This window comes from Heterodontus francisci, chromosome 8, assembly GCF_036365525.1.
Source record: "Heterodontus francisci isolate sHetFra1 chromosome 8, sHetFra1.hap1, whole genome shotgun sequence".
Lineage (NCBI taxonomy): Eukaryota > Metazoa > Chordata > Chondrichthyes > Heterodontiformes > Heterodontidae > Heterodontus > Heterodontus francisci.
In genome coordinates this window covers 65,583,979-65,604,327 of record NC_090378.1, presented here as the reverse complement: position 1 = coordinate 65,604,327, position 20,349 = coordinate 65,583,979, and the positions used below count along the sequence as shown (strand labels likewise).

At 40.0% G+C, this 20,349-nt stretch overlaps 1 protein-coding gene across 2 annotated transcripts in view; it reads right to left on the bottom strand.

Annotated features, from left to right (window-relative positions):
• Positions 1–20,349, bottom strand: part of ankrd13c (ankyrin repeat domain 13C) — a 119,519-nt gene that overhangs the window by 37,578 nt on the left and 61,592 nt on the right. For both annotated transcript variants that reach the window (XM_068037249.1, XM_068037250.1), the window contains exons 4-8: positions 19,023–19,108; positions 13,342–13,387; positions 13,130–13,196; positions 11,705–11,849; positions 6,445–6,576 (exon numbers count right to left, since the gene is read on the bottom strand). In XM_068037249.1, the coding sequence (XP_067893350.1) occupies positions 6,445–6,576; positions 11,705–11,849; positions 13,130–13,196; positions 13,342–13,387; positions 19,023–19,108 (476 nt within the window). The remainder of the gene's footprint in view (positions 1–6,444; positions 6,577–11,704; positions 11,850–13,129; positions 13,197–13,341; positions 13,388–19,022; positions 19,109–20,349) is intronic.

The window sequence follows — 20,349 nt, the reverse complement described above, 5'->3', positions numbered from 1 at the left end:
CTGAACCCAACTTTAAATATTTAAATAAAGGATAGGAATACATTTACATACCTTTCACTGCAATCTTGCCGGCTGCGCGCGATCTTCAGCGCAACAGCCAGCACTCATGCACCTTCACTTTCCTGTCCAGTGAAACCTGGTGCAACCGAGATCGGGAAGAGGGATCTTAGGACTTTTAGTGAATTGGGAGGGGGGGGGGGGCCGGAAAGGGGGGAAATGGGGTCATATCTGTATTTCTTGTATGGGGGCAGAAGGATGACCTCTGTACTTTGTACAGTTGGGGGGAGGGAGGGGGGGAAAAAAAGAGCTCAAATCAACAATGTAAGTGTTTTGGGGAAGGGGGGGGAAAAACAGGGCATCCATTTATTTTCATTGTATTGGAAGGGGGAACGGGTCAGAAATTAATTTTCAGTGTATTGGCAGGGCGGGGGGTTGGAATGGGTTTCAACTGTGCAGGTCTGGCAGCCTTTTAAAAATAGTGCCAGCGCCTGTGCAGAGGCAGCTGATGCCATTGCCGGCATCACAGAGCCCACTCCCACCACGTGATTGTGGTGGGGGGCGGGGGAAGACCGGCCTACATATTTAAATGAGCTGCTGTGTGCTAGATCGCTGCAGCATGGTGGCATGCTCATTGGTGGGAGAATAAAATTAAGCCCTACGTTTCTAAAACACCCATGAAACAGCTATCTGTAAAGTTCTGTCCTCCATTTATGATCAAAGATAAAAAGAGCACCTTCATTTCAGCTTCATATCCACTCTGGTCCAGTTAAAAGCAAATACACTTAAAATATAATCTAATGCAGTAGAGAGGTTTTGAAACCTGAGCTATCACTTTACATTACAACAATGACTATACTTCAAAAAAAGTATTTAATTGACTGTCCTGATCTTAAAAGCCACGATATAAATGCAAGTTCATTCTTTCTTTGTCGCATATTTAGAACATAACATATGAAATAGGAGCAGGAGTAGACTATTCAGCTCCTCGCCTGCTCCGCCATTCAAGGTCATGGCTGACCTGATTGTAACCTCAACTCCAAATTGCCTCCTACTCCCAGATAGGCCCAACCTGCTCAATTTTTCCTCATATGGCAACCCCTTCATCTGAGGAATCAGCCCAGTGAACCTTCTCGGAACTGCCTCCAATGCCAGTATATCCCTCCTTAAGTAAGGAGGCCAAAACTGTATGCAGTACTCTAGCAAGTCTTCTCTACTTCTAAACGCCATCCCCGTTGCAATAAAAGCCAACATTCCATTTGCCTTCCTATTACTTTCTGCACCTATATGCTAACTTTTTGTGATTCATGTCCAAGAACACCCAGATCCCTCTGTACCGCTCTATTTTGCAGTCTCTCTCCTCCACGTAAATAATATTCTGCTTTTTCATTCTTCCTGCCAAAGTAGACAACCTCACATTTTCCCACATTATACTCCATCTGCCAAATCTTTGCCTACTCACTTAACCCATCTATATCTCTTTGGAGATACTTTGTGTGCTTCTCACAACTTTCTTTCATACCTATCTTTGCATCGTCAGCAAATTTGGCTGCAATACATTGGTTCCTTCATCCAAGTCATTAATATAGATCATAAATAGTTGAGGCCCCATCACTGATCCCTGTGACACTCCAATAGTTACAGTTTACCAACCTGAAAATGCCCCATTTATCCCGACTCTTTTTCCTATTAGTTAGCCAATCCTCCATCCAAGTGAACATATTACCCCCAACACCATGAGCTCTTTTCTTGTGTGGTAACCATTTATGTGGCACTTTATCGAATGCCTTTTGGAAATCCAAATACACTACATCTACTGGTTCCCTTTATCCACCCTGCTTGTTACATCGTCAAAGAGCTCTAATAAATTTGTCAAATACGATTTCCCTTTCATAAAACCATGTTGACTCTCCCTGATTGCATTATGATTTTCTAAATGCCCTGCTTCCTTAATAATGGCTTCTAGCACTTTCCCAATGACAGGTGTTAGGCTAACTGGCCTATAGTTTCCTGCTTTTTGTTGCCAGCCCCTCCCTTTCTTGAATAGAGGTGTTGCATTTGTGGTTATCCAATCTGCTGTGACCTTTCCAGAATCTAGGGAATTTTGGAAGATTACAACCAATGCATCCACTATCTCTGCAGCCACTTCTTTTAAGATCCTTACAACAGGCAACAAAACAAAGAGGGGCAATCACTTGACTGGGAGTATACTACAGGCCTCCAAACAAACAGTCAGGGAGAGACAGAGGAGCAGATATGTAGGCAAATCTCAGAGAGGTTTAAAGATAATAGGGTAATAATAGTAATAGTAGGGGATTTCAACTTCCCCAATATCAACTGGGATAGTCTTAGTGCAAAAGGCTTAATGGGGGAGGAATTCTTAAAATGCATACAGGAGAGTTTTTTGAGCCAGTACGTAGAAAGTCCTACAAGAGAAGGGGCAGTACTGGATCTAATCCCAGGGAATGAGGCTGGACAAGTGGTAGAAGTGTCAATGGTGGAGCATTTCGGGGATAGTGACCATAACTCTAAGATTTAAGGTAGTTATGGAAAAGGACAAAGAAGGACCAGAAATAAAGGTACTGAATTGGGAGATGGCCGATTGCAACATGATAAAACAGGATCTGGCCAAAGTGGATTAGGAGCAGCTACTTGTAGGCAACTCTACTTCAGACCAGTGGGAGTCATTCAAAGAGGAAATAGTGAGAATTCAGAGCCAACATGTACCTATTAAGGTGAAGGGAAGGACCAACAAGCCCAGGGAACCCTGATTGTCAAGGGATATAGAGGAATTGATCAGGAAAATAAAGGAGGCTTATGGCAGAGTCAGAGTGCTGAAAACAGCAGAGGCACTAAAAGAGTATAGAAAGTGAAGGGGGGTACTTAAAGTAATTAGGACAGCGAAGAGGGGACATGAAAAAACACTGGCGGGCAAGATAAAATAAAATGCCTTAGGATTTTCCCAAGTATATTAAGGGCAAGAGGATAACCAGGGAAAGAGTAGGGCCCATTGGGGACCAAAGTGGTAATCTGTGTGTGGAGCCGTGGGACATAGGTGAGGTTTTAAAATATTACTTTAATCTGTGTTCACTATGGCGAAGGACAATGTAGGTGTAGAGATCAGGGAGGGGGATTGTGATATACTTGAACATATTAGTATTGAAAGAATTAGCTGTTTTAGCGGGCTTAAAAGTGGATAAATATCCCAGGCTGTTATGTGAGGCAAGGGAGGAGATAGCAGGGGCTCGGACACAAATTTTCAAATCCTCTCTGGCCACAGGAGAGGCACCAGAGGATTGGAGGACAATGAATGTGGTACCATTATTCAAGAAGGGTAGCAGGGATAAACCAGGTAATTACAGGCCGTTGAGTCTAACATCAGTGGCAGGGAAACTATTGGAAAAAATTCTGAGGGAGAGGATTAATCTCCACTTGGAGAGGCAGGGGTTAATCAGAGATGGCTTTGTCAGGGGGAGATTATGTCCAACTAACTTGATTGAATTTTTCGAGGCGGTGACTAGATGTGTAGATGAGGGTAAAGCAGTTGATGTAGTCTACATGGACTTCAGTAAGGCTGTTGATAAGGTCCTGCATGGGAGATTGGTTAAGAAGATAACAGCCCATAGAATCCAGGGCAATTTGGCAAATTGAATCTAAAATTGGCTTAGTGGCAAGAGGCAGAGGGTAATGGTGGAGTCTTGTTTTTGCGAATGGAAGCCTGTGGCCAGTGGTGTACCGCAGGGATCAGTGCTGGGATGCTTGCTGTTTGTAGTGTACTTTAATGATTTAGATGTGAATATAGGAGGTATGATCAGTAAGTTCGCAGATGACACGAAAATTGGTGGTGTCGTAAACAGTGAGGAGGAAAACCTTAGATTACAGGACAATATAGATTGGCTGGTAAGATGGGCAGAGCAGTGGCAAATGGAATTTAATCCTGAGAAGTGTGAAGTGATGCATTTTTGGAGGACTAACAAGGCAACGGAATATACAATGGATGGTAGGACCCTAGAATGTACAGAGGGTCAGAGGGACCTTGGTGTACTTGTCCATAGATCACTGAAGGCAGCAGCACAGGTAGATAAGGTGGTTAGGAAGGCGTATGGAATACTTGCCTTTATTAGCCGAGGCATAAAATATAAGAGCAGGGAGGTTATGATGGAGCTGTATAAAACGCTAGTTAGGCCACAGCTGGAGTACTGTGCATAGTTCTGGGCACCACACTATAGGAAGGATGTGATAGCACTGGAGAGGGTGCAGAGAAGATTCACCGGGATGTTGCCTGGGCTGGAGCATTTCAGCTATGAAGAGAGACTGAAAAGGCTAGGGTTGTTTTCCTTCGGGCAGAGAAGGCTGAGGGGGGGGATATGATTGAGGTATACAAAATTATGAGGGGCACTGATAGGTTAGATAGGAAGAAACTTTTCCCCTTAGCAGAGGGGTCAATAACCAGGGGGCATAGATTCAAGGTAAGGGGCAGGAGGTTTAGAGGGGATTTGAGGAAAAAAAGTTTCGCCCAGAGGGTGGTTGGAATCTGGAATGCACTGCCTGAAGAGGTGGTAGAGGCAGGAACCCTCATAACATTTAAGAAGTATTTAGATGAGCATTTGAAACGCCGTAGCATACAAGGCTACAGGCCAAGTGCTGGAAAATGGGATTAGAATAGTTCGATGGCTGGCATAGACACGATGGGCCCAAGGGTCTGTTTCTATGCTGCATAACTCTGTGACTATCCTCGGATGTGGGCCTTCAGGTCCAAGGGATTTGTCAGCCTTTGGACACATTAGTTTTCCTAGTACTTTTTCTCTAGTGATAGTGATTGTTTTAAGTTCCTCCTTCCCTTTTGCCTCTTGATTTTCTGCTATCCTTGGGATGCTTTGTGTGTCTTCTGCTGTGAAGACAGATACAAAATACTCGTTCAAAGTTTGCGCCATTTCGTCGTTTCCCATTATTTATTTCCCCAGTCTCATTTTTTTTTTTAAAGGGACCAACACTTATTTTAGCGACTCTTTTCCTTTTTATATATTTATAGAAGCTTTTACTGTCTGTTTTTATATTTCTTGCTAGTTTACTCTCATATTCTAATTTCTCCCCTTTTTTAAGGAATACTCTGCAGGTTTCCAAAGTTTTCCTAATTTTCTGGCCTACCACTAATCTTTGTAGCATTGTACACCTTTTCTTTCAATTTGATACCTTAACTAACTTCCTCAGTGAGCCACGGATGGTGCATCCTTTTAGTCTTTCTTTCTCAATGGAATATATCTTTGTTGAGAGTTATGAACTATCTCCTTAAATGTCTACTTCTCTACTGTCCCACCTTTTAACTTATTTTCCCAGCCCACTTTAGACAACTGTCTTCATATCCTTGTAATTGCCTTTACTTAAGTTTAAGACACTAGTTTCAGACCCAAACTTCTCACCCTCAAACTGAATGTGAAATTCTATCATGTTATGATCACTCTTGCCATGAGGGTCCTTTACTATGAGGTCATTTATTAATCTTGTCTCATTACACACTACCAGGACTAAAATAGCCTGCCCCTGGATTAATTCCAGAGCACATTTTTCTAAGAAACTGTCCCTAATACACTCTATGAACTCATCCCCCAGGCTAACTTTACCAATTTGATTAGTTCAATCTATATAAAGATTAAAATCATCCACAATTATTGCAGTACTTTTCCTATAAGCCCTCATTATTGCTGTTAGAGGGCTTACAAATTATTCCCACCAGTGACTTCTTTCCTTTGCTATTTCCTATCTCCACCCAAACTGATTCTACAACTTTATCTTATGAGCCAAGATCATTTCTCACTACTGTACTGATCTCATCCTTTCTTAACACAGCTACCACACCACCTTTTCCTTTCTTCCTATCCTTCGGAAATGTCAAATACCCTTGAATATTTAGTTCCCAGCCCTGATCACCTTGCAACCACGTCTCTGTGATAGCTATCATATCATACCCATTTATTTCTAGTTGTGCTTTCAATACATCCAGCTTGTTACAATGTTACCTGGATTTACATAGCAGAGTAACCAGACACAAAGCCGGGGTTGGAGGATTTGGGGGGCGGGCAACAAAAAAGAAGCACACCTACATTCTCCAGTACAAATTATAACAAGCGATAAATAAATACACAAATAATTTTCTTGTGATATTTTTTCTTCATTCTTCTTGAATCTCTCAATCAAGAATTATACTCACAGGCATCCACCAAATGTGCTTTACCAGCAAGTGTATGAACAGCACAGAGTGGCCGTTCCTCTCAGTAAAGAAATGCATGGCCTTCACGTGTTAGCTTGAATCATTGGTATTTATTAGGTGGAGGATCCTGTCAGGTACTGCACATCTCACAAATGAACATTTTGGAAAGATTAATTTATACGTTACCAACCACATGTATCTTAATGAAAGTTAACACTCACAAACAAAAGCAATCATACCGTTTTGTCCTCCCGGAAAAGCCAGCCTGTCTGTGCACGCGCGAAGGTAATAGATTTTGTAGATAACGTTGCTGAGTAAATGTCACTGCTCATCAAAATATCTACCTCCTCTTCAGTTTCCATCTCCGATTCCTGAAAGGAAATTTTTGGTATATGAAGCAGGAAAAGCAGAATTGTTCAGTACCCAAATACTTGCAGATGACAGGAATACAGGAGGTTTTAACTGAAGGCAGGAAGATTGGTAATGACACATTAGAATAGAATCATTGGCTGAGATCGGCAGCGAGCTTCCAAAACGGCGTGGCGCACACGTGACATATGCGGCATGGAGATATTTAGCGTGGTGGCTCATTTACATGAAGGGAGCGGGTGTGCCCTCCCTGACAATGGCGTCACCATGCAGACGCCATTTTTAAAGGACTTCAGGCCCTTCTGAGGCATTTAAATTCTTACGGCACAGTTTTTCAAAAACTAAAATTATATTCAAAGTTCTAATCCCCCTCCCACCCATACCCATGACTAATCAGTTGATTTATTGCCCTCTCGCCCCCTGAACTTAGGTAACTTTGACCTTCAACCCCTTTTTCCTTTTTGAAAGCCATGATTGAATCTGCCTCCACCACATTCTCAGGCAGTGCATTCCAGGTCGTAACAACTTGGCTGTGTAAAAAACATTTCTCCTTATGTTGCCATTGGTTCTTTTGCCAATCACTTTAAAATCAGTGTCCTCTGGTTCTTCACTCTTCTGTCAACAGGAACAGTTCCTCTCTACTCTGTCTCGACCCCTCAGGATTTTGAACACCTCTATCAAATGTCCTCTCAACCTTCTCTTCTCTAAGGAGAACACCAGCTTCTCCAACCTATCCATGTAATTGAAATCCTCATAGAATCTTAGAAAATTTAAGGCACAGAAAGAGGTCACTTGGCCCATCGTGTCTGTGCCAGTCGAAAAACGATCCACCTATTCTAATCCCACCTTTCAGCATTTGGTCCATAGCCCTGCAGATTATGGCACTTGAGGTGCATATCCATACTCCTTTTGAATGAGTTGAGGGTTTCTGCCTCAACTACCCTTTCAGGTAGTGAGTTCCAGACCCCCATCACCCTCCGGGTGAAAAAGATTTTCCTCATCTCCCCTCTAATTTTTCTACCAATCACTTTAAATCTATGCCCCCTAGTCACTGACCTCTCTGCTAAGGTGAATAGACCCTTCACATCCACTCTATCCAGGCCCCTCAAAATTCTGTACATTTCAATCAGATCTCCCCTCAGCCTTCTCTGTTCCAAGGAGAACAACCCCAGCCTGTCCAATCTTTCCTCATAGCTGCATTTTTCCAGTCCTGGCAACATCCTCATAAATCTCCTCTGTACCCTCCCTAGTGCAATTACATCCTTTCTGTAATGAGGTGACCAGAACTGCGCACAGTACTCAAGTTGTGGCCTAACCAATGATTATACAGTTCCAGCATAACCTCCCTGCTCTTATATTCTATACCTCAACTAATAAAGCAAAGGATTCCATATGCCTTCTTAACCACCTTAATCGACCTGTCTTGCTACCTTCAGGGATTTGTGGACATTCACTCCAAGGTCCCTCACTTCCTCTACACTTCTCAGTATTTTCCCATCAATCGTGTATTCCTTTGCCTTGTTTGGCCTCCCCAAATGCATCACCTCACACTTCTCCAGGTTGAATTCCATTTGCCACTTTTCTGCCCATCTGACCAAACCATCAATATTTTCCTGCAGCCTACAGCTATCCTCCTCGCTATCTACCACACAGCCAATCTTTGTGTTGTCTGCAAACTTCTTGATCATGCCCCCTACATTTATGTCCAAATTGTTAATATATACCACAAAAAGCAGGGGACCAGTACTGAGCCCTGCAGAATGCCACTGGAAACAGCCCTCCAGTCGCTAAAACGCCCGTCAACAATTACCCTTTGTTTCCTGCCACTGAGCCAATTTTGTATCCACCTTGCTGCATTTCCCTGGATCCCATGGTATATTATCTTTTTAACCAGTCTGTCATGTGGGACCTTGTCAAAAGCCTTGTTAAAATCCATGTAGACCACATCAACTGCACTACCCTCATCTATCTTCCTTGTTACTTCTTCAAAAAATTTGATCGAGTTGGTCAAACAAGATCTTTCCTTAATAAATCCATGCTGACTATCCATGATTAACTTGTGCCTTTCTAAGTGACAGTTTATCCTGTCTCTCAGAATAGATTCCAATAATTTGTCCGCTACTGAGGTTAGACTGACTGGCCTGTAATTATTCAGTCTATCCCTCACTCCCTTTTTAGACAGAGGTACAACGTTAGCAGTTCTCCAATCCTCCAGCACCACATATGTATCCAGTGAGGACTGGAAAATGATGGACTGACCTTCTGCTATTACCTCTCTTGCTTCTTTTAACAGCCTTGGACATATTTCATCCGGCCCTGGTGATTTATCAACTTTCAAGGATGCTAATTCCATTAATACTTCTTCTCTCCCTATGCTCATCACATCCAGTACTTCACACTCCTCCTCCTTAACTACAACATCTGCATCGTCCCCTTCTTTTGTGAAGAAAGACACCTGAACCATTCTCTTACATCTTTTCTGCATCCTCTCTAAAGCCTTCACATCTTTCCTAAAGTGTGGTGCCCTGAATTGGACACAATATTCCACTTGAGGCCGAACCAATGTTTCATTACAGTTCATTATAAGTTCCGTGCTTTTATACTCAATTTATAAAGCCCAGAGTCCCATAGGCCTTTTAAACCATTTTCACAATTTGCCCTGCCACCTTCAATGATTTTGCATATGCACCCACTTTATAATTGTACCCACTATTTTATATTTCCTCTCCTCGTTCCTCCTACCCAAGTGTATTACCTCATGCTTCTCTACATTAATTTTCATCTTCCGCTTGTCCACCCATTCCACCAGCCTGTCTATGTCTTCTTGAGGTCTATCACTATCCTCCTCATAGCTCAGAATACTTCAAAGTTTTGGTATTATCCACAAATGTTGAAATTGTGCCCTGTACACCCAAGTCTAGGCCATTAATATAGATCAAGAGAAGCAGTGGTCCTAATACCGACCCCCAAGCAACCCCACAGTATACCTCCCTCCAGTCCGAAAAATAATCATTCACTGCTACTCTCTCAGCCAACTTCATATCCACACTGCCACCTTCCTTTTTATTCCATGGGCTCTAACTTTGCTAGTAAATTGATTATGTGGCACTTCATCAAACACATTTTGGAAATCCATAAACACCACATCAACCACATTATCCACATCAACCCTCCCTGTTGCCTCATCAAAAAACTCAAATCAAGTTAGTTAAACATGATTTGCCCTCAACAAATCCATGCTGGCTTTCCTTAATTAATCCACACTTGTCCAACTGACTGTTAATTTTGTCCTGGATTATCATTCCTGAAAGCTTTCCCATCACCAAGATTAAACTGACCAGCCTGTAGTTGCTGAGTTTATCCTAACACCCTTTTTTAAACAATTCTCCAGTCCTCTGGCCCAATCACCATCACCCCCATCACCCCGCACCACCCACCCCCAGGCATTCACACCCCCCCCCCCCCCCCAACCACCACCGCACACCCCCTCCCGGCCCTGTATCCAAGGAGGACTGAAAGATTATGGCTTAGTACCTCTGCAATTTCCACCCTTACTTCCCTCAACATCCTCAGATGCATCCCATCCGGTCCAGATGACTTATCAACTTTCTAATCGCTTCTCTTTAGAAATTTTTATCCCATCCAGTGTCTCAACTACCTCCTTTTTCACTATGACTTTGGCTGCATTTTCTTCCTTGGTAAAGACAGATACAAAGTACTCATTTAGTAACTCAGCCATGCACTCTGCCCCTCTTATTTGCTTTTTCACTTCCTCGGTGAACCTTCTACAATCGCTTGGTTCTCACTTGTTTAATAAACTTGGCATCTGTCATACATCCCCTGTTTCTGTTTCATCATATTCTCCATCGCTTTCACCATCCAGAGTGCTCTGGCTTTGGTTGCCCTACCTTTCCCCCTCGTGGGAATGTACCTTGACTTACCCAAACCATCTCCTCTTTAAATGCAGCCCATTGTTCCATTACAGTTTTTCCTGCCAATCTTTGATTCCAATTTACCTGGGCCAGATCCATTCTCACCCTACAGAAATTGGTTTCCTCCAGTTCAGTTTTTTTTTACTCTAGATTGCTCCTTGTCCTTTTCCTTAGCCAGCTTAAACATTATACCATGATCACTGTTCCCTAAATGTACCCCTACTGACACTTGATCAAATCTCATTCCCCAGAACCAGATGCAAAAATGCCTCCTTCCTCATTGGGCCAGAAACATACCGATCAAGAAATTTCTCCTGAACACACTTCAGAAACTCTTCACCTCTCTGTCCTTTACACTATTACTATTCCAGTCTATATATTAGGATAATTAAAGTCCATTATCACTATTGTATAGTTTTTTCACCTCTAATTTCCCTGCAAATTTGCTCCTCTCTCTGTACATGTAGAAATATAAAATTGTGATATCAGATTTTTAATCTGAGAATACTAGATGCTGATGTTTTTATATTTCTGTTTCCAATTGTAAATTCGGTGCACTGGAAGAGTGATAAGATCAGGAATGAAGTCAGTAATAGTCAGTAAATGTTTCAGTTTGTGACTCATGCATTTAACACCAAAGTAACATTGACAATATATGCTCTTGAAAAAACAAGACGGAGTGACTTATTAATCCTGCTCTCACTACTGTACAGTATTGATAAACTGCACAACTCTAAACTGAGCCTTTAAATAGTAACTTAAATATTATACAATCCTAGTTCTTTTTCTATTTGCAGATGAATAAGCATGCAAAGTACAAGGAGAAGTCAATCGTATGTGCTTTCTCTGTGTATTTGCACCCATATGCAGCCAGGAAAATAAATGCACAAGCCAAAACTCAAGAAAAGGCCAATTACGACATGTGATCACTGCAGTGTATATGTCCAAACTGTTTTTGTGAAGTTCCGTATCTTGCCACAATTTTAGTAAATAACATTTGTGTGAATAGATTTGTATATCAGGAAACATAAGTAAATACATAGCCAGTAAAGCTATTTATCAAACTTTTAACTATATTAATTATATACATTCATACATCCTGTTTACTGAAAATGATACGAATGGTCCATAGTTAACTGTTCTTACTACAAGATAAATACAGAGTTTGCGGCTGCTATTCATACAACACAAAACTCACCTCATGATGTATTCGTTGGTAAACCTTCTGCTCGTTGTCCAATACTATGAAAGATTCAGAGGGTATAGCCTCACCATTGAAAATGAAGCTCAAATCTCCACGTTGACACTTCATATCCGTAAAGTCTATTAGAGTTGTATCAAGCCTGAAAATACACATTAGTTGCAGCAGTTTTTAGTTCATGTTAAATGTTACTATTTATGAACTTACAGAATTTTCTGCATTAAGATATCAGTGCTCTCTTATGCAGATGATGTTTCACTGGATAACAATCTTTCTTTACATCATCTATAAATAAGAAAATTCAACAAAAATTTTCTGTTAACAAAATTTATTTGTAATAATTTCGTGATTTTGTTGAACTAAGCTAGAAAGCCACTTTACCAATGCAATACAGAACACAATCTGTGTAGTATTTGTTTAATGGCTTGCCTAATGCTGTTTTTAAATTGCACCAGCTGGTAATGGATTACACACAAGTGGTGATACAAGTCCACAGCTATGGTTTAACTGCCTTAGGCAAGTGTTAACGCTTGAAGTCCTGGTCAGCTTATACACAAGCTGGCTTATAAATGATATAAAAACAAGAAATCCAGTTCCGAAGAAGGGTCACTGACCCGAAACGTTAACTCTGCTTCTCTTTCCACAGGTACTGCCAGACCTGCTGAGTGGTTCCAGCATTTCTTGTTTTTATTTCAGATTTCCAGCATCCGCAGTGTTTTGCTTTTATTTTAGTGGCTTATAAATGATTCCTTGCAAGATCCTTGAAAATGGGCACCCTGAGATGAGAGTATTTAGGTGAAGTCAGTAGGATCTGGAAACTAACCTCAACTAGCACACATCTTGAGACCACCATTTGATGACCTTTGGTTAAACTTTAAGACATTGGAAAGCATACAGGAAATCGAGTTAGCTAGTTCAACTGTAACTGGGTAGCATAGTGATTATCTTACTGTACTAGTAATCTACAGAATGTGTTCAAATCCCATTATGGCAGATTGAGAATTTGAATTCAGTTTAAAAATAAAATCTGGAAATAAAAATTGGTATCAGTAAAAAGGTGACCACAAGGCTGTTGGATTGTCATTGGAAAGAAAAGAAACCTGCCATTCTTACACAATTTGGACTAGCGTGACTTTAATTCCACACAACGTAGTTGATTCTCAACAGCCCTCTGACGTCGCCTAGCAAACCACTTAGTTGCATCAAACCACTTTAATGTAGTATGTTTCAAGAATATGACCTATCATCTCCTCAGGGGAAACCAGGGCAGGGAAATAAATGCAGATCTTGACACCAACACCTAGATCCCAAGAATAAATATTTTTTTTTAAATGAAGAATCTAGGATCCAGAAGTACGAATGTACCCTCTAGGAGTAATTGACTTCTGCACCTCATTCTTTAAAAAAGTGAAATTAACTTACCTGATGTTTATACCCTGTTTGTAAATTTTACAAGCATCTGAAGGCAAAATTCTGGAAAGTAAAGGCACTGTAATAGAGAAAGGATAGGAAAAAAATAATGAATCTAGCTTGGCTGCTATACTGACTTAAATTTCATATTTAAAAGTTCGAAAGCAATTGAAGAGCCCAAATTGTGTAGAAAAAGTCAAAAAGACATGACAATCAACACTTACCCCAGCTTTGAAAATCCCAGTGAAGTTCTAAATAAAAATCCCCTAGCTAAAAAATAAAATAAAGATATAAACAAAGTTACCTCCGACATAAGAGACTAATTCTAATTTAATTGATCAATCATGTATGAATATAGAAACAGATAACCTTGTATCTCAATTTACTTGCCTGCAAATTGAACTATAACATTCACTATTTTGAGTCAGTGATTTTCAAACTATTACAATGCACAACATTCACAAAAAGCTCAGGAAAGGGCTGGAAGAACCAGAATCAATAATGTTTTGCCTGAATGATGCTGGCAAGTAAGCGTACAAAACAGTGAGGAGGCTTCAAGAGGACAGATAGGCTGGTGGAATGGGCAGACACATGGAAGATGAAATTCAACACAGAAAAGTGAGAGATGATACCTTTTGGTAGGAAGAACGAGGAAAGGCAATACAAGTTAAGTTTTTAAAGAGGTTGTAAGAAGAGAGAGATCTGTGGAGTGTTAGTGAACAAATCTTTGTCGGTGGCTACAGGTTAGTAAAGCTGTCCTGGGCTTTATAAAGAAAGGCATAGAGTAGAAAAGGCAGGAAATTATGATAAACCTATATAAAACACTTGTTCACTCCAGCTGGAGTACTGTGTCCAATTCTAGTCACCACACTTTAGGAAGGATGTGAAGGCTTTGGAGAGGATACAAACAAGATTTACTGTAGTAGTTCCAAAGATCAGGAATGAGTTATGTGGATAGACTGGGGAAGCTGAGCTTCTCCTTAGAACAAAGACTAAAACGAGATTTGATAGCAGTGTTGAAAATCATGAAGGGATAGAGTAAATAAAAGAAATGCAGTTTCCAATGGCTGAAGGGTCGATAACCAGATTTAAGTTGATTGGCAAAAGAAAGAGAAATGAACAGGAGGAGAAATTTTTTTTTTTTTTTTACACAAGTGGTTAGAACCTGGAATACATTGCCTGATATGGTAGTAGAAACAGAATAGTAGCTTTCAAAAGGAAACTGGATAAATACTTGGAGAAAAAGATTGCAGGCATATCTGTGATTCTGTGATATGTGGAATGAGTGGGACTAACAATTGCTCTTTGGAAGATCTGGTACAGACCCCATTGGCCGAATGGCAGTCTTCTGTCAGTACTGTTCTATGATTCTATGGTAACTAGAAAGGTTTTTCCCAACTACCTGGAGCCAAGACCAATCTCACCAAATTTCAGCACAGCTGCACATTTGTTTGGTTTTCGAGTTTTAGGATTCCACTCTTCATTTTTTGCCTTTTCAGTTGTTGCAGTGGTGCAACGAGATTTGCCTTATCCTACAAAAAAAATAAAGCATTGCAGGGACAAACGAAAGAGAAGTGAAACAGCAGAAGAAAGGTCGAGAGGAAAAGAGAAAATGAAAAAAAAATGTTTTAAAGCTTTTTAAAAAGTTCCATATGCAAAGCTGCTCGTTAAGCTTAAAATGGTTAGCATTGAAGATACAACCTGGAAATGGATAAGGAACTGTGTAAAAAGGATAGTAAGTAGCAGAAACTTGTTAGAGAAGCAAGATGGGAAATCCCCCACATCAGCATTGAGATGCCTAATTTACATTAATGACTTGCATTCAGAAGCACAATGCAAATTGCTTAATGTTACAGGAGAAAATCAAAAGGGAGTCAACTGAATTTGAGGCACCCGGGGGCCTACAGAATGTTAAATCACATACAACTGGGAAGAACAAGGACAGAAGAAATTTGAGACAGACAATTGCAAAATATTGCACTTATGAAAAGATGGACACTTTCATTGCTCAAAAAGGTGTTAAAACTGCTACAATTGGATGCTGTGATTGAGAGAGTAGGGGCAAAGGGGAGGGATATTCAGTTCTTTTTGGATGATTAGCTAAATATGCATCCTCATTCGTATCTTTCTCGCAGTATTAATTGGAATTGGAGGAAGGAAGTGAGAGAAGACAACAAAGTGAAGGAGAGAAAGAATGGAAAACAGAAAAGGAAAAACAAGTATCTTAAACTAAAGCTGCATGAGAGACACAAGAGTATTTTGATGGCTTCATCTTAAATCAAGTAGGAACCCCAGCTTTAAACGATTCATTAAAATGTTAGGCAGAAGAAAAATAACTGTTCACTAGACTCTTAATATAATGGGAAATAAATTATTACAGCATGAAAAGTATTAAGAATTTAATATTGTTTCTCCATTCAACAAAGAAAGATGACGTGCACTCAGATGTTTCTAGTCACATGTTTATAAATTGCAAGAGCTTGAAAATATGACACTTGTTACTGCCACGTGGTGAGCGGTTTGGGTGGTTCCCACAGTTCAACTCCCACCTGATCGCAGCAAGTGTGTTTTATTAGGGGTTAACCCCTTTGTGTTTTATTTGTCAAATAAACAGACAGTGACAGGTTTTCTTGTAGGTTTAAAACAGAAAATCAATTATTTATTTATCAATATGCCTTATCCTGAAATTATCACAACCGTATCCACTCATTCATTCGTGCGCGCACACACATAGAAGAGACCGAGTGAGAGGAAAAGTGGTAAGTGGGTTTACAAGTGGGGGGTCACGGTAAACCTGTTAAGATCTCTCGGAAGTCAGGCTCTCGTTAGTTGCAGGCCTAAGGTATTTGTAGGTTTCTCTCTTGGTTGAAAGTTCAGTTGAAGACAGTGGATCACTTTTAATTCACTGCTGTATAAAAAGTGTAGATGTAGAATTCTACAGCAGGTCATGCCCCTTCTGGTTTTCTGGAAACAAGCTTCTTGGATGCAGTTTTCTGGGTGATTCTCTTTCTCTCTAGGCTGCCTTTTAAAGGTAAAGACATGTTACATCTCACCTTCTGGGAGGAGTTGCTTTGGTCTTTCCACCTTGGTGATCGCACAATGGCCCAGGACGTGGCTACTTCATACCTTCTTTGTTTCAGAAGAACCCAATCAATTCAAAAGGGGCTCTTGATGGGTTCAGGATAAGAATAATTCAGTTATGTTTCCACTTCACACCTTCTTTGTTTCACAAGAACCCATTCAATTCTGTAATATTTTAGGATGGGTGCATTTGACACATCTTAGCTTTGAGGATTTTCCTTTGTCCCTGTCACAGTTTGAATATACAAAGGCCAAGGCCTTTTCCTTTGGTAGCCATTTTGGAGCACATTGTTCACTTTCTAAAAGAAAGATCTTTTTTTTTTTTAAAAAGACAAAGTCAGTTTTTATAACTCGTTAAGTTTCTGTCTGTAACTCTTCATCGTCTCACATCTTGCACGCACGATACATTGCAAAACTAATTTTAACAGGCAAAACCTTATTTGTAATTGGCCAATATTAGTACTATTAAAATCACTTAATATGAAAATGGCAATTCTATTATAATGAACTATTAGCTAAGAATAGGTCTTTTGTTACAGAATTCACTTTTTCCAAAGAAATTTTAGTATCAAGCTGTTCTATTAGGTATTCAGTCTTACATGATTTCGGCTCTTTCATTTTAATATTAAATTGAAGTATTTGATCTTAATTCCTGGACAAGTAGTTTGCTTGCTTTAATACATTTTTGTGCTCTAGGCGAGGGATGTCAATGCTCAGGAATGGAACACTCTCATTTTGGTTTCAAGTCACCTCAGGCCTGTTACTGCAAAGTTCATATGGAGAACACTTTCTCCAAACGTTAGACTTTAAACTCACTTTGAGAAGAGCGCTATGATTGCAAACTAGTTTGATAATTTTATATCTTAAAGTAAACAATATTATTTGAAAAGTAATAAAAAAAAGAAAATGCTGGAAATACTCAGCAGGTCAGGCAGCGTCTCTGGAGAGAGAAACAAAGTTAACTTTTCAGCTCTGTGACCTTTCATCGTGACTGTTCTGATGAAAGGTCTTCGACCTAAAACGTTAACTCTGTTTCTCTCTCCACAGATGCTGCCTGACCTGCTGAGTATTTCCAGCATTTTCTGATTTCAGATATCCAGCATCTGTAGTATTTTGCTTTTTTTATTTAAAAAGTAATTTGCAAAGGTGCTTAAAATGGATGCTGCTGGGAAATTATGAAGGGTGAAAATTGCATACTTGTTTAAAGGGCTTGTTTAAATCACTTACAAAATATGGATTCTTTTCAGTAAAGACAGACTCCTAAAAAGTAAACAGCAACTTAAATCTACAAGGTTATATGAATATAAAGGTTTTTAAATAGGATTGACACATCAGATTTTATTAAAATGTCAGCTCATGAAACTATTAATTGATGTTCATTGGAGGCAATCAAGAGCCAAGAGAAATCCTGAAAACTTTTGCAATTATGATTGATTTGGTTGATCCAGATCAATTCTAAAAGGACCTTAAATAGCAATTATTCTGTGACATGTCTTTTCCAATAAAGATACTATCCTGTTATTTCAGCTTTTTCTTACAAACGTTCACCATTTCCAGATGCCAAGAAATATGTCTTTGTTGGAGATATCTCTTCAAGATTATTCAAGAAAATTTGATGTATTTGGAGAATATAGTTAGTTTTGTAATCCCAGTTTCCCAAGTTGTTTTTGCTCATACAAGTATTTTATATTAAAAGTTCATAAAGTTTCATAAAATGTCTCTAAGACTAACTACTCAAAAAGTAAACATCTGAGGAGTATTCTCTAACCATTTTCACCAATTTTTAAAATCTGGTTTATGTACAAACAAAAATACTAACTGGGTACTAAATACAGGATTCACACAACAGAGGGCATGTCAATCTATTAGAAATGTCCAAGAAAGAAAATATTAATATACAGTCTCAATGCTTCCATTCTTCCCCCCCCCCACCCCTCCCAGGAAACTTTGAAAGATTTGTAGCTGTATTTTAGTTCAGTTTATATTTTTCTTGGTGTAGTGCATCATCGATCAATTTCTCATAACAGCCATACAATTGTGTGAAGTGACTTACTGGCTAGATGCTTTGCCATTAGGAAGGATGGGAAAATTGGAAGAAATTCTTGTTACACAAGAGTTTTTTTTTCAAAAGTGGATATTTGTGGTGATTCACAATTTCACTAACAGAACAAATTAAACATTTTATAGATATCCTTTAAATAGCTGATTTTTAAAAACTAATCTCTTAGTAGTAGCCAAGAACAGACATAGGCTTTAAATTCCCAACATTTGCAGTGTATTTGACAATGAAGTTGCACAGTTAATGAGGCTGAAAGACAGAAAAAGAACTATGTGCAAGAGAAACAGCAAAAAAAGTCAAGTTTGTTAGGCAAACTTTACTACAAACCATTTATGTTTCTCCCCTTCTATGGGCTCAATGCATCACATACCATCTTCTACAAATCATGATGCAAAATGAACCACTGGGGGTATGCAAGAGTAGACCAGGATGACACCTTTCATCTTCTCTCCTTTCCTCTCCGTGGGGAAGTTACCTCTGCTTACACCTCCCCTAGACGACAGAGCAAAGCTCTGGAGTTCAGTGTAGAATCAGAAACACAAACTTCCAAGCCAACATTTAAGTCCCTATTTAATCTCAAGGATTTTACCATGTTTCAAGTAATGCTATTTACAAAGTATGATGCGCAAAGTTAACTGATCACTCAGTTCAATCAATATTATAATAAACATGCTCAACAAAAGTGACAGTGCAAAAATATTTTGACCTAGCAAATTATTGCTCCAAACTTTTATTTAAAGAAAAAGCATAAAATTGCAAGTTTACCTCTTTCAGAGCTTTTAGTAATCGAGGTCGTTTTTCCTCTACATTTTCTCTTGATTGCTGTTTAAGTTTTCGCAACAAAGCTGTGACTAAACACAACCCACAAAAAAAAATTACAATAGCACTGCAGCAAATCTCAATTACTCAAAATAAAACTTTTCAGAAGCTTTTGGGATCAGTTCCCGCTGCTGTAATTTTGTGACATTGTAGGTACAGAGAATTGATAAGAGTCCCCATCATTCGCACCGTCCCTGCTTATCTCAAACAACTGCCAGTATCACGAATATAAAAACAAGAAATGCTGGAAATACTCAGCAGGTCTGGCAGCATCTGTGGAGAGAGAAACAAAGTTACCATTTCAGGTCAGTGACCCTTCTTCAGAACTGGAAAAGATTAGAAATGTGAAGGGTTTTAAGCAAGTAAAGCAGGGGTGGGGCAAGAGATAACAAAGGAGAAGGTGTAGATAGGACAAGGTCACAGAATAGCTGACCAGAAGGTCATGGAGCAAAGGCAAACAATATGTTAATGGTGTGTTGAAAGACAAAACATTAGTACAGATCGGGTGTTAATGGACTGAAAATTGAACAGCCGCAAGTACAAACATGAAAAAAAAGTGGGTAAGCAAACTGAACAAACCAAGATGAAATAAAATAAACACAAAATAAATATAAAAAGGAAAAAATAACTAAAAATAAAAGTAAATTGGGGGGCCCGCCATGCTCTGAAATTACTGAACTCAATGTTTGGTCCGGCAGGCTATATTGTGCCTAATCGGTAAATGAGATGCTGTTCCTCGAGCTTGTGTTGATGTTCATTGGAACACTGCAGCAATCCCAGGACAGAGATGTGAGCATAAGAGGAGGTGGGGGGTGGGGGAGGGGGGAGTGTTGAAATGGCAAGCAACTGGAAGCTCGGGGTCATGCTTTCGGACTGAGCGGAGAGTTCCGCAAAGTGGCCACCCAGCCTGCGTTTGGTCTCCCCAATGTAGAGGGGACCATATTGTGAACAGCGAATACAGTATACTACATTGAAAGAAGTACAAGTAAATCGCTGCTTCACCTGAAAGGAGTGTTTGGAGCCTGGGATAGTGAGGAGAGAGGAGGTAAATGGGCAGGTATTACACCTCCTGCAATTGCAGGGGAAAGTGCCGTGGGAAGGGGACGAGATGGTGGGCGTAATGGAGGAGTGGACCACGGTGTCGTGGAGGGAACGATCACTTTGGAATGCTGAAAGGGGAAGGGAGGGGGAAGATGCGTTTGGTAGTGGCATCACGCTGCAGGTGGCGGAAATGGCGGAGCATGATCCTTTGGATATGGAGCCTGATGGGGGG